Genomic DNA, 13806 nt, shown 5'->3' with positions numbered 1-13806 from the left:
AACGGACGCGCCCTCGCGCTCCCCGCGCGCCCGCGCCTGCGCGGGAGGGGGCGGCGGTTGGGGCGGGTGGCGCGCGCCGGCGGCCATGGCGGGAGCGTGAGGGACCCGCCGCCCCCCGCCCCGCTTCCCTCCGCGGGAACCTTGTCCTCTCCCCGCACCCAGCCGCCCGCGCCCCGCTTCCCTCCACGGGAGCCTTCACGGGAACCTTCACGGGAACCTTCACGGGAACCTTGTCCTCTCCCCGCACCCAGCCGCCCGCGCCCCGCTTCCCTCCACGGGAACCTCCACGGGAACCTTCTCCTCCCCCCGTGCCGTGCCCAGCCGCCGGGAGACCTCCGTCAGGCACCAGTGTGTCCCCCACCCAGTTCCCGTAGGTGCTCGTATGCGGACGCGGCAGAAAGCGACGCTGTCCCCAGGAAAGCACTAAAGGCGTGAGGGAGACCCAGCGCTCCCAGCTCTGCTCCAAAGGAGCGATATTGTGTAGGTACAGGAACAGTTCCCACCGCAGTCCAGGCCGCAGGTGAGGAGCCCCACAGCGGTGATATGAAATGCCCAGGTGTGTGTCACAGGCTTGGCAAGTCAGGCCAGTCTGGAATTAAATTCCTGGGGTTTTTAATCTAGAGATGTGCCTGTGTATGGCTCAGGAAAGGCCCTTAACCTCACGCCCATCAGCAGCTGTGCTTGCACCGTCCCCAGCCCACATCGCAGTTCACAAGCACTCACAGTCATCCAGCAGCCTGACTGATTTTGTTATCAGTTGTACAGACACTGACTACACAAATTCTGCAAGACTCTGGTCACTTTTTAGGCGATTGCCACTTCTAAGTGGAGACATGGCACAAGAAAAGTGCTGGGCTTTTGCTCTGATTATATTTTTCTAAAAAACACATTCTTGCTGGTACTTGAACTCCTGAGATCAAGTTGAATTATTTAATGAAACCTTACTAACATGCATTGTCATTCAGATGGGAAGAGATATATTAGCAGTAAAGAACTTTGATTGTTCCAGATTATAAATGAGTCTGTATTAGGAAGGAATTGTCCCCTGTGAGGGTGGGCAGGCCCCGGCACAGGGTGCCCAGAGCAGCTGTGGCTGCCCCTGAATCCCTGGCAGTGTCCAAGGCCAGGCTGGGTGGGGACTGGGGCAACCTAGTCTAGTGGGTGGTGTTCCACTTAATTATAAACCTTTCTTCATCTTGACCTTCAGAAACGTATTATAGTTTTCAAAGTTCACCCCATCAAGGTCCTCACATCCTGGAATCCACTTGTGACCTTCAGCTCACATTCATTCTGCAACTCCTGCATTTTAGATGCCACACCCACACTATGTATATATGTATATGTATATATATGTATATCACCCACCCCAGACAAGCACTGCCCATCATGCAACCCAGCACCACCAGAGTAACTGAGGACACTGTAGCTGCAGGGAAATCCCTTGAACCCAGCACACAAAAAAACAGCTGAAAACCAAAATGACAGTGACTCCTATTACCACTGGTTTTAAGCTCATGAAACCTCAGCCTGTGAAAAGTGTGAGATGTCGTGATGTTACCAAATAAAATGGACAGTAAGAACTGTGACTAATCAAAAAAAAAATCAAAATATTTGAATATTTTATGCTTTTACATTTGTCTCTCTTTCACTGTAATTTTTAGCACCTTGTAAGTTTAAACCTCTCTCATAAATTATTTTTTGATCTTCTTGAAATACACCCTGTTCAGCTGTCACTCAGAGACAGTTGCTTGACAGTTCAAAGATGTTATTACCATCACTTGTAGGGAAAAATTATCCTTTACTGACAACTGGTATTTTTAAGACATTTGAAATGAGAAAAAAAATTAATTCTTTAGTCTCCCAAGTTGGCACAATCAATTTACCAGATCTCATGTTGTGGCAAAAATTACGGGTATTTTATCTCTGATATATTTTACTGCAGTGTATAAATAGTTCAGCAAAAAGTAGCTATCAAAATCCAAATCAAGTGTTTCATTGTGAATGAAAAATGAGCATATTCTCCACAAGTGCAAGTGAGCTCCTGCCTTTTACTCCTCCCTCTCAGGAACAACTAAGCTCAGTGCAGAAATTCAGGTGCTGTTTGGGAAGATGAATGAGTTTTTCCACTTGCTGCTACCTAAGTTGGAAATACAAATCATCAAAATAATAGAAGATCTTACTGGCTAAAATGAACAAGTTAATAATAAAGGCTTCATTTACATATAATCTTCTTTCCCATGTTTATGTGAAACGTCAGTTGGAATCAGAATAGGTAAGCCAAGGTGCCCATGATCAAGAGCTGAAACAGCCAAAACCCCATTTTTTCATTCCTTCCTGGCTGCAGTGATGAAGTGAGTGATTCCAGTACAATCACCGAGCTTTCTGACACCTACCTAGTAGGTTTTGAATGGCAGCAAATTTTATACGTGTTTCAGGGCAAAGGTTTTTGCATTGCATGGTTTAACTGCTGTTCCTGTGATCCCAAAGCACAGCTAATTCATCAAAAGTGAAACTCATTCCAGTGCCCCAAGCTGCCAATCTTTTAAGAGCATTTAGTGGAGTTTTCACTCTTGAGTATTACTAACTCAGTGCAAAATATGTAGTTTAAAGATGATTTCAGATTCACAAGTATTTTGAAAGACAAAAATCAGAATTATAACCCACCTTCAGAATGCAGCTAAGTGTGATGAAATCAAACACAGCTTCCATCAGATCAACTGGGAAGTGCTGCAGTTTTGCAGAAACACATCCAGTGCATAAATACAAGATCAGGGATAATTAGCTAAAGAGTAATTTTGTAGCTTGGCTTCATAGCTGATCACAAACTGAATGTGTGTTGCAACACAGGAACACCCAGAGCTTGTGCTGGAGTGGACAGTTGTGTTTGTTATGTGAGGCTTGCAAAACAGCTCTCTCAGGACACCTCGAGGCAAAGAGGAGTCAGAATGAAACAAACATGAGGGGCAGCAGTGGAAATTTAGAAAACATGTAAATCTCTAAGAAAATACATAGAAAATCTAAATTTATTTCATCCAGGGGTGACGACACTGAAGTGATGCTGCAATTGCTGCAAAAATGAACTGTTTTCAGTGTCTGTGGGAACAGGACAAGCAGCAGTGGACTCAAGTAGCAGCAAGGAAAACTCTCTTTCTTCAGACATGAGGTGAGTTCTGACAGTCTGGTAAGTTCATGTGACAAAATAGAAGGCATAGAGAGGTTATGGAATCTCCATCCTAGAATGCTGGATAAACAATTGTGTGGCAATCAGCTAGGAATGGTTTAGCAGGAGCTGAACCTATCTTAGGTACAGCGTAAAATAGCTGATTTCCCAAGTTCCTTCCTCTAACTCCTACAGCAAATCTGTTGTCAGGACGCTACACCACAGGCTGGGAACTGACACAGCACAGCACCAAGAACCTTTTGCCAGATTCTTGGATTTCTGACCAGAACAAACCACAACACTCCCAAACACCTGCTCACGATTGTATCTTGTGGTTTGAGGCATTAGTATGATAAAAATGGTTTTTTGTTTGCTGCTACTGCCATAACAATCAGAAAATTGCTTCTAGCAGAATGTGTGTTCCCATGGGGTTTTACTTCATGCTCTCAAATTTTATGATGTGTACTGTTGTGTTCTCTCATCATCACGGTTTGAGCCATGCAATGTTACAAGCAAGGAAGATTACACACACACTCCCCCCACCCACATGAAATAACAAATCTTGCTCTGGCTTTGCAGGTGCAACCAGATTCTGTGAGTTTCATAAAATAGGTAAGGCTCACTTAACTATTGGTCTACATGGAATGTAAAGCTCATTTCTAAAAATTGGTATTCTGCAACAAGATTTCCACTGTTTCCATTAAGTCACATATACTAGTAAATATAATTTACTAGTATACTAGTATATTATATAGTAGAAATAGTAATTTTTTTTTCAAGAGAGATATATGTCGCCAAGTAAAATAAAATACTTTCTTTGAGAAGCACTACTCATTGGCCAAAAAATCTAATGCCAAGTATCTTGTGAAGCCTTTGAAGATGTAAATACAAAGGACTTTTTGCAAATTGGGTAACTAAAAAGCTTTCTGTAGTCAAAAATACTTCGGAAATTAACAGGAGTAACTACTTACAAATTTCATTAAATGTCAGTTCTGGCTTGGCTTTAAACCCTGTCTTGCCTCAGTTCTGCAAAAAGATTTTCACAGATCACAGCACTGTCCACTCTACAAACAGGTCTGAAATGTAAATCGCAGTGTAAGTTTGTTGACGAATTTGTAAAAAGAACAGTTTACATCAGAAGGATCAAAGTCAGAGCCTTTATTAAATGTTCCTTCTCTAAACAGACTGCATTTAATCCCCCTTTCGCATCTGTAGTTTCTAAGGCTATTTAAATACTCGGTTTTACAGGGATTTTCAGTCTTCAGAACCATCACAAGCAGCAAGTTAGCAGTACACAGAAACAATATAACTGAACTTTCACTGAGTTCTATTCCTGCCTCCCAGGGTGCATGGAAAAACCAACAATACCTCCAGTATTGGAGTTTTTTCACAGACCCTGGAAAGGAAATAGTTGTCACCAGAGTTTAAGCCTGATGTGCTCTAGCCACGTCTCACAGTTGGCCACGGCTGACCAGTACTGGTTAGTATGTCTGTCTCTTGTGCATTATCTGTTTCAAAAAGGGGACCAAATTTTTAATTTTCATCTAGTGTGGGTCTAATTAAGGCTATTCTGGTATATTTGATACTAAAATACTCTCTGGGAGTCCTTTTCATGAAATCCCATCAGAATTAACATTTTCAAAAATGAAAACATTTATAATAGGTGTTTGAGTTGAAATGCTGATGCAGCGGTTGGTTCAGTGTTTCCTGGTCTTCGGGAGCTGTATCACGTCAGGATTGTGTCATCGATCTGTTCCTCAGAGTCAGCCTGCCCAGCCAGCTTCCGCAGGGACCTCCTGCAGCTTTCATTGAGAAGCTCCAGGCTGGCAGCATCCAGAATCTTGGAAACTGACTGTGGAAGGGAGACAGCACCAATTACCAACTCCTTACAACATGCCATTCAAAATCAGAGTGAGTGTAAGTGCCTTATGTGTTGTATCAACTAAAATGTCAAACACCCCAAAAGTCTTCGCCTTGCTTTACAATTCCAGATGTGGGAAGTATCCAAAAGCAGGCCAGACTTAGAAAACAGGTCTGGAAATGGATGCATGAAGCAGTCTATCCTAAATACTCCCTAGCACCACTGTGATCATCCAAGTGACCAAAGCAATGAACTACCATTGCCGGCTGAGGGAACTCACCACAGGCAAGGGTTAAGGGGGTGTGTTAAATGCCTCGATTCTATTAATACTGCACTGTAAGGCTGTACAGAACAGGTGTTGCTGATTTCTTCAGAGCTTAGCATGAGAATGCTGCTGAAGATCTAAATGAAAATGGGAATGTCCCACTTCATCTATTCCATAAGAACTTCCAGCACATTCTGAGGCTGCAAGTACCATACAGACAAAAGCAGGAGGAGGTGGCACAGCCTTGCTACCAACAATAATGATTTATTTATATGTCTCATACCTCAAGCACTTCTTCACCTGCTCTCATCTTCAGAAGGTTGACAATAGCCTGGTCACTGTAGGCTCTTACACCGGTGTTTTTGTCTTTTGTGTTGTCCAGAAGTGCTTTGAGAATTGGTTTAATTGTCTGAGTATCCAGTGGGGGAAGATGGCTTTTATTTGCCCACCAAATCATCTTTTCTGCAACTAACTTTATGTCACTGGATGAGTTCTGAAGACACTGAAGGAGACAAAGATACATTTACATTCACATATATGAAGGACATGTATTTAAAACAATTGCTAATTTATTTTCTAATTAAAATATTTAAAACCATGCTAATAAAAGCAAACAGTTTTCAACTAACAGGTACACAAGATACACACTTGTTACCAATTAGTCTGACTAAATTGTGTAGGAGAAGGTCAAACTTTGAGAACAAGACAATTTTTCAATAGAAAATTTCTAAATATGTAGTTGATGACGGTGTCACGTGTTCATCTCAACTGTCACAGGAAATGACAATGACCACGAAGTGCAGAAAAGCTGATAGTGTCAGCACCTCTACAAACACACTCACTCAGCAACAACAGCCAAGCCAGTTTCTGGTTGGAATACTGGTTACATTTTAACAGTGGATTTCACTTCAAAATTCAAAGAACGAGAGTTCTGTATTTTAATCTTAACCCATTCAAAACATGAAAGCTAATACCTGAATGTCAAGTGCACTATTAATATGGTAATAAAGGTTTTGTGGCAAGTGTGATATTTTATATTTTAACACAATACTATTACATTAATATAGAAAAGTTGGATTTCAAACAAAAAGTCTGCTTTGAAGAATGTTGGCCTGTATCATGTCAACTTGGTATGTTTGGTAGTTTTTCATGTAAACTGCAAAGAAATGTAAAATCTGAAAATGTAACATGCTGCAGCATCACCCCTCTCTATCTATCCTTGTCTACCAAGAGGGATACTCAGCTGTGTGATGGGGTTTGGGGAGGGCAGACAACTAAACAAAAAACGCCAGCCACACACCAAAAGAAGCAAACAACCAATAAAGGAATTCTGAAGAAAAATATTTAAATTGAAATGAACTGAAAAAGATGTTAACTTCAGTGTTCTCAGGTAAGGTGAGTTTTGGTATTTGATATATTTCTAGCAAAGGCTGTTTGACCTTTCAAAATCTTAAAAACCTGACAGCTTCCTCACACTCTCCTCTGCCAGCTGTTTGGTACTGCAAAGGAACAATGCATTTTTAAGAATCAGACTTGGGAATCAGCACAGAAAGCTCAAAAGCAAATTTCCATGTTAGAGCAGGGATGGCAGTGTAGTATTCACAGCTTCAAAGCAGGCTGATACAGTGCTTCTATCTGCACTCTGCCTCAAAAAGAAATACCTGGATTTTGAGGGACTTGATAGACCCATCCATGAGTTAGGTCAGAGATTCAGATCACACAAGAACACCACCAGGTAGTTAACATGAAAATTCTTACCTTAATAAAGAGGCTGGAAAGTTTGGGAGGCAGGTTGCCTCCCCCTTCCATGTGGTATTTCATGAGAAAGCCCATCCCTCTGATGCCACTAACTGCAATGGGGATCTTCAACATAAAGACAAGAATTGGTATTACTATAGTAGAATTCAACAACAACATTTAAAACCAAACTCATGGTCTGTCAGCTTTTGTGGAAGGCTAAACCTATCTTTCAAAAGAACAGCAGCATCGAAGCAGGAAAACATTGAGTTAATGGTATTGGGTAGTATGATGAAATAATCCCAATGCAAACATGAGCCAGAAGAAATAAGGCAGCAGGCCCCACCAAGCCCACAAAATTCCTACCCCAAACTACTAATTTAACACCAGATTTAAAATCTTCCTCCTAAAATGAGTAATTTCCACTTCTTGCAAACTTGGTCTGTGAATGAGAACTCTCCAGGGAAACAGGAGTGTAATTTACTCCAAATGAAAGCTACTCTGCAGTTAAAGATTATTTAATCTTCATCTCCCCAGAGATCAGAACTCAAAGAAACAGAACAGTTGTGTAATTCCACCATAAAAACTACATCTAGCCAAGGGAGAATCTTCAGATGGCACTTGAGGTTTTTTTGTCCTGGTTGGTGACACATAAACCTGTTCACACACCTTCAAAACTGCCCCCAACAAGTGCTTGCAACAGCACTGCCCCATTGTTGGGCAGGACTCACCCTGTCAGCTGTGGCATTGCTGATGATCATCTCCTGGACATTGTTGTAGTATTTTGGGGAGCACAGCCTGCCAGGAGCCACGTTCACAGCCACAGAGAGAGCCAGGCTCCGGCCGTGCCTCACCATCCAGTCGATGCCAGAGACATCTGCTGCAGAGGAAAGAATGCAACAATGGTAGGGCTCCTGCTATCTAGTCCTCTTCATTTGAGAGGCTTTTGGCAGTTTGTCAATTCACTGCCATAAAATGAAATAACGGGCAGCATCTAAAGCAATGCCCTGCTTCCTCCATTTCTCCCAAAAAGACACACAGACAGAGCTAAAATGCAGCACCTTTCCCAGGTAGGAACACCATCTGGACAGGCAGGGAAGCAGACACAAACAAAGGGACTCTCTTGTTCAACTCAGATACTTCTGAGGTTCAAAATTAGACAGCTTTGATTCTAATAAATTTATAAAAGTCATCTATAATTTGACAAGCTAACAGACTTCCTTTTTAATCCCACAGGGGATAGTAATCCATAACACTCAAACACTGGGGTCCTAGAAGGCTCATGTTTTTTTCTAACTTAGAGGCAAATTAGTTAATTCTCCAAAACCATGTGAAGCCATCAGATGTGGCCTGCAATTAGCATCAGCCAACCTAAGATCACAGTGCTCTCCCAAAAGGTGGGATGGCCCCCCTGTCCACCTTGCCTGAACATCTTGTCATGTCCAACTGTCCCTGTGTCAGCAACAGCAATTACTCAGCCATGCTAGTACTTTTATCAGGTCATCAGATAACACATCCAGAGAAAAAAGTCTGGGCAACCCCAACTGACAACCTGTGCTCCCTGTGTACCAGAGTGCATGAATTAAGAGCCATGAGCAAAGAAAAGCACAAGAAAATACAGAGCAGAGATTCAGTCACAGAGTTAGCCTGAATCAATGGCTGAGAAGGAATCTTCTCTGCTTTCAGGATCTGTTGCAATCCTGTAAACAGCTTCACCTACCCAGTAAGTGCTGGTGGAGAACAGTGCTGAGCTCGTCGTCGGACAGAAAGGCGCACAGCTCTGCCAGGCAGCCGGCTGAGGCCATGCGGGTGGCATCCTGACAGGGGATGGGAGAACACAGAACATGAGCTCAACGCACCCCAGAGACAGGCAGCAAGGAAAACAAGTGTCAGAAGATGACAGGAAATAAGGAGGAGGAGAAAATAAATAGTAGTATTTCACTCCTACTCCCTGTGGATTTCTTTCAGTTCACATGGTTTCTTGTACATAATGGAACTTAAAACCAAATCTAAAGTCAAAAAAGCCAGCAGAGACTGAAGAATTACAGATCTTATCTAAGTTCTGATTTATTAAATGGAGAAGTCAAAAAGATGAAATTAAATGTTATAAAAGATGAGTTAAGATTCACTTACTCTAAGTGTTATTTCTAGCCATCTCTGGATGAGCAAGTCTCTGTGATAAACTCTTACTACTTTTCATTTAACACTTCCAGGCTTTTGGTATTTTGGCCTCCTTATGTGACCATCCCATTACTGTCCACTTCTCCCCAAAATTTACAACCCAGTGGGAATGTTTCAATTTTCCTATTTCTAGCATGTCAACAGTAGCATGTCTGTCACAGAGACTGACATAAAAAAGAAATTATTAGATGATTAATTTAATCTCACTCACATTACTGTTGCTGTCTGCTATATACAGAAGACCCTATATCAAACTTGAAGAGCTCTTCTCATTGGAGAAAAATCTGCCATTATCTGAAAAATTTCTCATATGGAATGATAAACCTCACCTGAGAGGCTACAAACACATCTCTGCATATAGTGAATGTACCACACGCTTTCTCCAAGATAAAAAGCAAATCCTGACTGTAGAGCTACCTGAAACCTGCTAGTGAGGAGCTGCAGGTCAAACCCACATATGCAGTTGCCAAGGAAACATTAAACTGGAGGCTTCTCAGAGTTACCAGGGACTGGTCAGGAATCTCCAATTCTTCCCTGTGACTACATCATTAGTGATTTTCCCAGAAGTTATTTTAGACAGCAATTCTGTTAGAAAGTTCAGATTTTAAATGTAAGAACAGGAATGTCTGCAGCAGGGAATCTTTGCAGCTGGCTGAAGCAGTACCTCATCATGTCCCAGCATCCCCAGCAGCACCGTGCTAATATTCTTCCTAATTGCAGCATCTACTTTTGCACCAGCTCCTCGTGTGACAAACCGCAGCGCTTGCAGCATTGTATCCCTGGAAGAGATCATTCTGCAGTCAGACACTCCTCTCCCCCACCCTCCAAGAGAAATTTTGCTCTGGATACCTGTAGATCCTTGCACAACAATTATACTGAGATGCCTTATAGTTTGGGAGAGTGATCCCCTCTCTGCACTGCTGGAAACTGCATCCTAGACAGTACTTCCATGTTTCTGTCTAACACAACACAGATGTTTTCTGATTGTTCAAATGTTAAAAAAAATTATCATGTCAGGACGAGCATATCTTAGGGATCTGTGCCCTTAGGATAAAAGAATAGCTGCTTTACTTCAGGTCAGACTGACAGTCAATACTGCCTTTTATCTGGAAGTGGGCTGCTTGGGGATGTGCAGGAGAGGAGAACTGGGCAGACCCCAAGCACTCTTTCTCCTAAATACTCTCACAGCTTAAGTTCTGACACAGGAAGGCCCCATCATCCCTATTCTTAGTTTACAGTCCACTGTTTTCATTAATACACACATCTTATTCTAACTGAGGATTTTGTTCATTCATCCCAGCTCTTTCTTTCATCCTCGGTAAGCAGGAAGGTCTGAGCTGTCAGCTGCAGCTTACCTGATGGCAGAGTCATCGCTGGAACGAATTCCATTCAGGAGCTCTGTGAAGAGAGGATCTACTTTGACATGGATGACAATGAGTTTCCCAAGAGCATCGGCAGCTTTAAGGCGAACAGCGCGGTTTGAGTCTTGCAGAGCTTTGGTGAACGTTGTTTGCAACTGGGGCAAAAACGGTTTCAGAGCAATCTCAACCTGTTCCAGAGTGGAAGAAGGGAAAGTGGTGGGGTCAAGTGTTAAAGAGCAGCTAGAGATCAAAGCCTGAAAACAGCATGACCTCTTCTACAGCAGGCTGTTATCAGAGAGCCCTCGTTAAATCTAACACTCTACTGAAATAGGAAAAACATGAGACAACAATTTACCACAAAACCTTTGACCTTTTCCAGTCTAATAATCTTTTCTTCATACTGAAATACAGGGGTAGTCTGAAGAAATTTTACATTATCATGAACAGCCTTTTGTACACAGAGCACTGAACAAAAGCTCAGCTCTGTTCAAAGATACGTAAGATCTTTGCACTGAACAATACATAAATATAATGGATACAGGAGAGATTAATTACATGGTGGATTTTAATAACTTGGAAGTGGGGTAAGCATTTATCAATATTTCTAAGAAGCCCAGTGGTTCAGCACTGTGTTTTTTGGGTTTTTTTTTGTAGGCCAGAAGCTGCTGGAAGAATGCAATCCAGTTACAGTGCTATTTCTACATATCAAATCCCCAGCAGCAGGCATCCCAGCTGTATTTACATGAACAGCAACAGATGTTTCTGAAAGTTGCCATGGAAAATGTTCACAAACCACAGTCCAATACTTTGAATCTTACCTTAGCTAAAAGAAGGCTTAATGTTTCAAGCAGAGCCACCTTGACATTCCAGCTGAACCGATCTCCCAAGATTCGAATGAGTGGCCCAGTGATGCTCACCACAGATGGTTTGAGAGCTTCAGCAGAAGTCAGCTTTATAACCAGCCCTAAGGCCTTCGCTGCCTCCTCCTTCTGTTCTGGATTACCAGTTAAAACACCTTCCCGCAGCACCACAAGTATGGAAGTCACTCCCTGTCACGAAAATCAGATAAGAAAGCTTAGATGCTAAAATGCAAGAAATATGTATCTTATTTTTGCTCCTATTATACACCAGATGCACAAACTTGGAGAGTTTCTCTCAATTTCCTGTTGACCTTCAGCTGCCTGATTCTACACTGACAGAGCTACTTTTATTTGGTTTGATTTCATGCCTCTCCGCCTTACTAAGCCAGTTGCTATGAGAAAAGTGGTGGCAGCTCAGGGAATTTTTAAACCAGAGAAATTTGGCACAGAAGTCCAGTGTTACTCCCCCACAAAAAGCAGCCAGCAACCATAAATTACGTGTATAACAGCATTGTCAGAGACCTCATTGCAAAATGGGTCCTCTGTAGAGTTACTCAAGAGCTCTAATCTACAAAAAGTCCTCCAATATACAGGTTTGGAATGCCTAAATAGTCACTGCTTCTAATGGCTGTAATGTATCAATCAGCTCTCCCCAAAGGTGGGGTATTGTGGCTGTGATGAATCCACGCTCATTTTGATTTTTACCTTCTTGGGAATACAGAATCCTGGCACATGCTCGCCCTTGGCCTCATTCCCTACAATTCGGATATCCCTGTGCAGGTCCTCAATGAGAGCAAGCTGGTTCCCAGCATCTAATTTCTGCAGGAGAGAGGGGTAAAACAAAGATCAGGCAACATCCAGATATCTTTTGTGAAGTCTTCTCAGGCCAGGCATTACTCGTGTAACCTTTTTAAGCTGCCTCTCACCTTGGTGATGGAATTAAGTGCATCCCAACTTTCATTCAGAACTACAGGGTTGGTGTCATTAAACAGTCGAATCAAGCCTGAAACCAAGCTCCTGAGATGTCCAGTGTAGTCTGCTTTTGTCTTGGAGCAGTAGATATTCAGCATGACAGCTGCTGCCTGTCTCATGCCCAGCTCAGGGCTGCGGGTAGCTTCTAGCAAATCTTCAGTTATAATTCTTTGTCCAACGTCATCTTCCACAGACAGGATCACAGACTGGCAGTTTGCCATCTCCTGAAGAGTCCAAATTAACTTTACATTAGCTCTCAAACAGAACAAAGCCAATTTGGCCCCAGGTTTCTCCGTGTTATCCCCAGCACTGTCTCTAGATGAATACTACAACACACCTCACTTGCTAATTGTTTCTCATTAAAGAGCTGGTCACATAACCATTAAAGGCTTGACTCAGTCCTGGTGCAGACACAGGTATGACCAATTCTTAAAATTTAACAAGTGACCAAACTCTGCTGAACTGATTGCTACAGCAGATGCAGGAGGGCTAATACAAAAATTAGAGTAGCTCAGTCTCCCCCATCTTACTCATCCATGAGAGACTGAGTCTTGTCAGATAACATTCTTCTGATTTAGGTAGTTTAATGCTGTGCGTCACAGCACTAATTACAAGCACGTCTGTGGGTACATTAGAGATCTCCAGGCAGACTTGGGGCTAGAAGCTGATCTAATGGGTACCCACAGCAGAAAGACAAGAGGACTCTGTCACTCATTCCTAATTCACCAACTGATTATGAAAATGTCTGTCCACAGTCACAACTCCAGGATGTTCTCTGGAGTCCAAACACCAGATGTTTTGGAAAGCAGTATAGGAGGAGCGCAGCATGCAAAATAGGCGATTTCCTCCCTACAGCCCTTTAATCTCTCAGTCTTCTACACTAAGAATAAATACAAAGTTAACTAGACTTTCTGGCAGGTCTCCAGGAATAAGTAAACTGAGAATTGTATCTTGTAGCAGGCCAAGGAGATTTTTAAATGGATACAAATAGATTTGGAAAGCATACGGTTTTTGACTCACAATATGCCACCAGGCAAAAAGACTCATCCTGGAGAAGCTAATGGACTGAATTAAACATCCAATCTGTGAATCTAGAGAACATAGATTCTGGGCTGGTAAGTAAACCTGCTGCACTATCTTCAGGCAACCTGTCACAACAAAGAGCTGAGCTGTGCTACTTGCCAATTGCTCTTCACTGGTGCCCAGCTTCTCTTTGAGCGCAGACATCATGGCAGGCAGGATGACACTCAAGTGCCGTGTCAGAGCATCCCCTGCCACTGAGGAGAGGAAAGCTAGTACCCGGGTGTTCACTGGTGGGGTAGTCAGCTACAAAAATAAAAGATAACATCAAAAATTTGAGACAAGCAGGAATTTTTTTGAGAAGGAGACTCACTTTCTCTACAACATGA

The 13806-nt window shown here is 42.6% G+C and overlaps 1 protein-coding gene across 2 annotated transcripts in view; it reads right to left on the bottom strand.

Annotated features, from left to right (window-relative positions):
• Positions 1–4303: 4303 nt before the first annotated feature.
• GCN1 (GCN1 activator of EIF2AK4) overlaps positions 4304–13806 on the bottom strand; it is a 38190-nt gene continuing 28687 nt past the window's right edge. Inside the window, exons 48-58 of one of the 2 annotated variants that reach the window (XM_083874007.1) lie at positions 13580–13723; positions 12352–12621; positions 12131–12244; positions 11384–11614; positions 10560–10753; positions 9869–9983; positions 8744–8840; positions 7755–7903; positions 7045–7149; positions 5570–5788; positions 4304–5012 (exon numbers count right to left, since the gene is read on the bottom strand). In XM_083874007.1, coding sequence (XP_083730133.1) covers positions 4887–5012; positions 5570–5788; positions 7045–7149; positions 7755–7903; positions 8744–8840; positions 9869–9983; positions 10560–10753; positions 11384–11614; positions 12131–12244; positions 12352–12621; positions 13580–13723 — 1764 coding nt within the window. In that variant the 3' untranslated portion in view covers positions 4304–4886. The remainder of the gene's footprint in view (positions 5013–5569; positions 5789–7044; positions 7150–7754; positions 7904–8743; positions 8841–9868; positions 9984–10559; positions 10754–11383; positions 11615–12130; positions 12245–12351; positions 12622–13579; positions 13724–13806) is intronic. The other variant, XM_083874008.1, reaches the window with a different exon arrangement.

Source organism: Zosterops lateralis (genome assembly GCF_965231275.1).
Source record: "Zosterops lateralis genome assembly, chromosome: 17".
Classification (NCBI taxonomy): Eukaryota; Metazoa; Chordata; class Aves; order Passeriformes; family Zosteropidae; genus Zosterops; species Zosterops lateralis.
The sequence above is the reverse complement of the archived record's forward strand: the minus strand, read 5'-3'. Positions and strand labels throughout refer to the sequence as shown.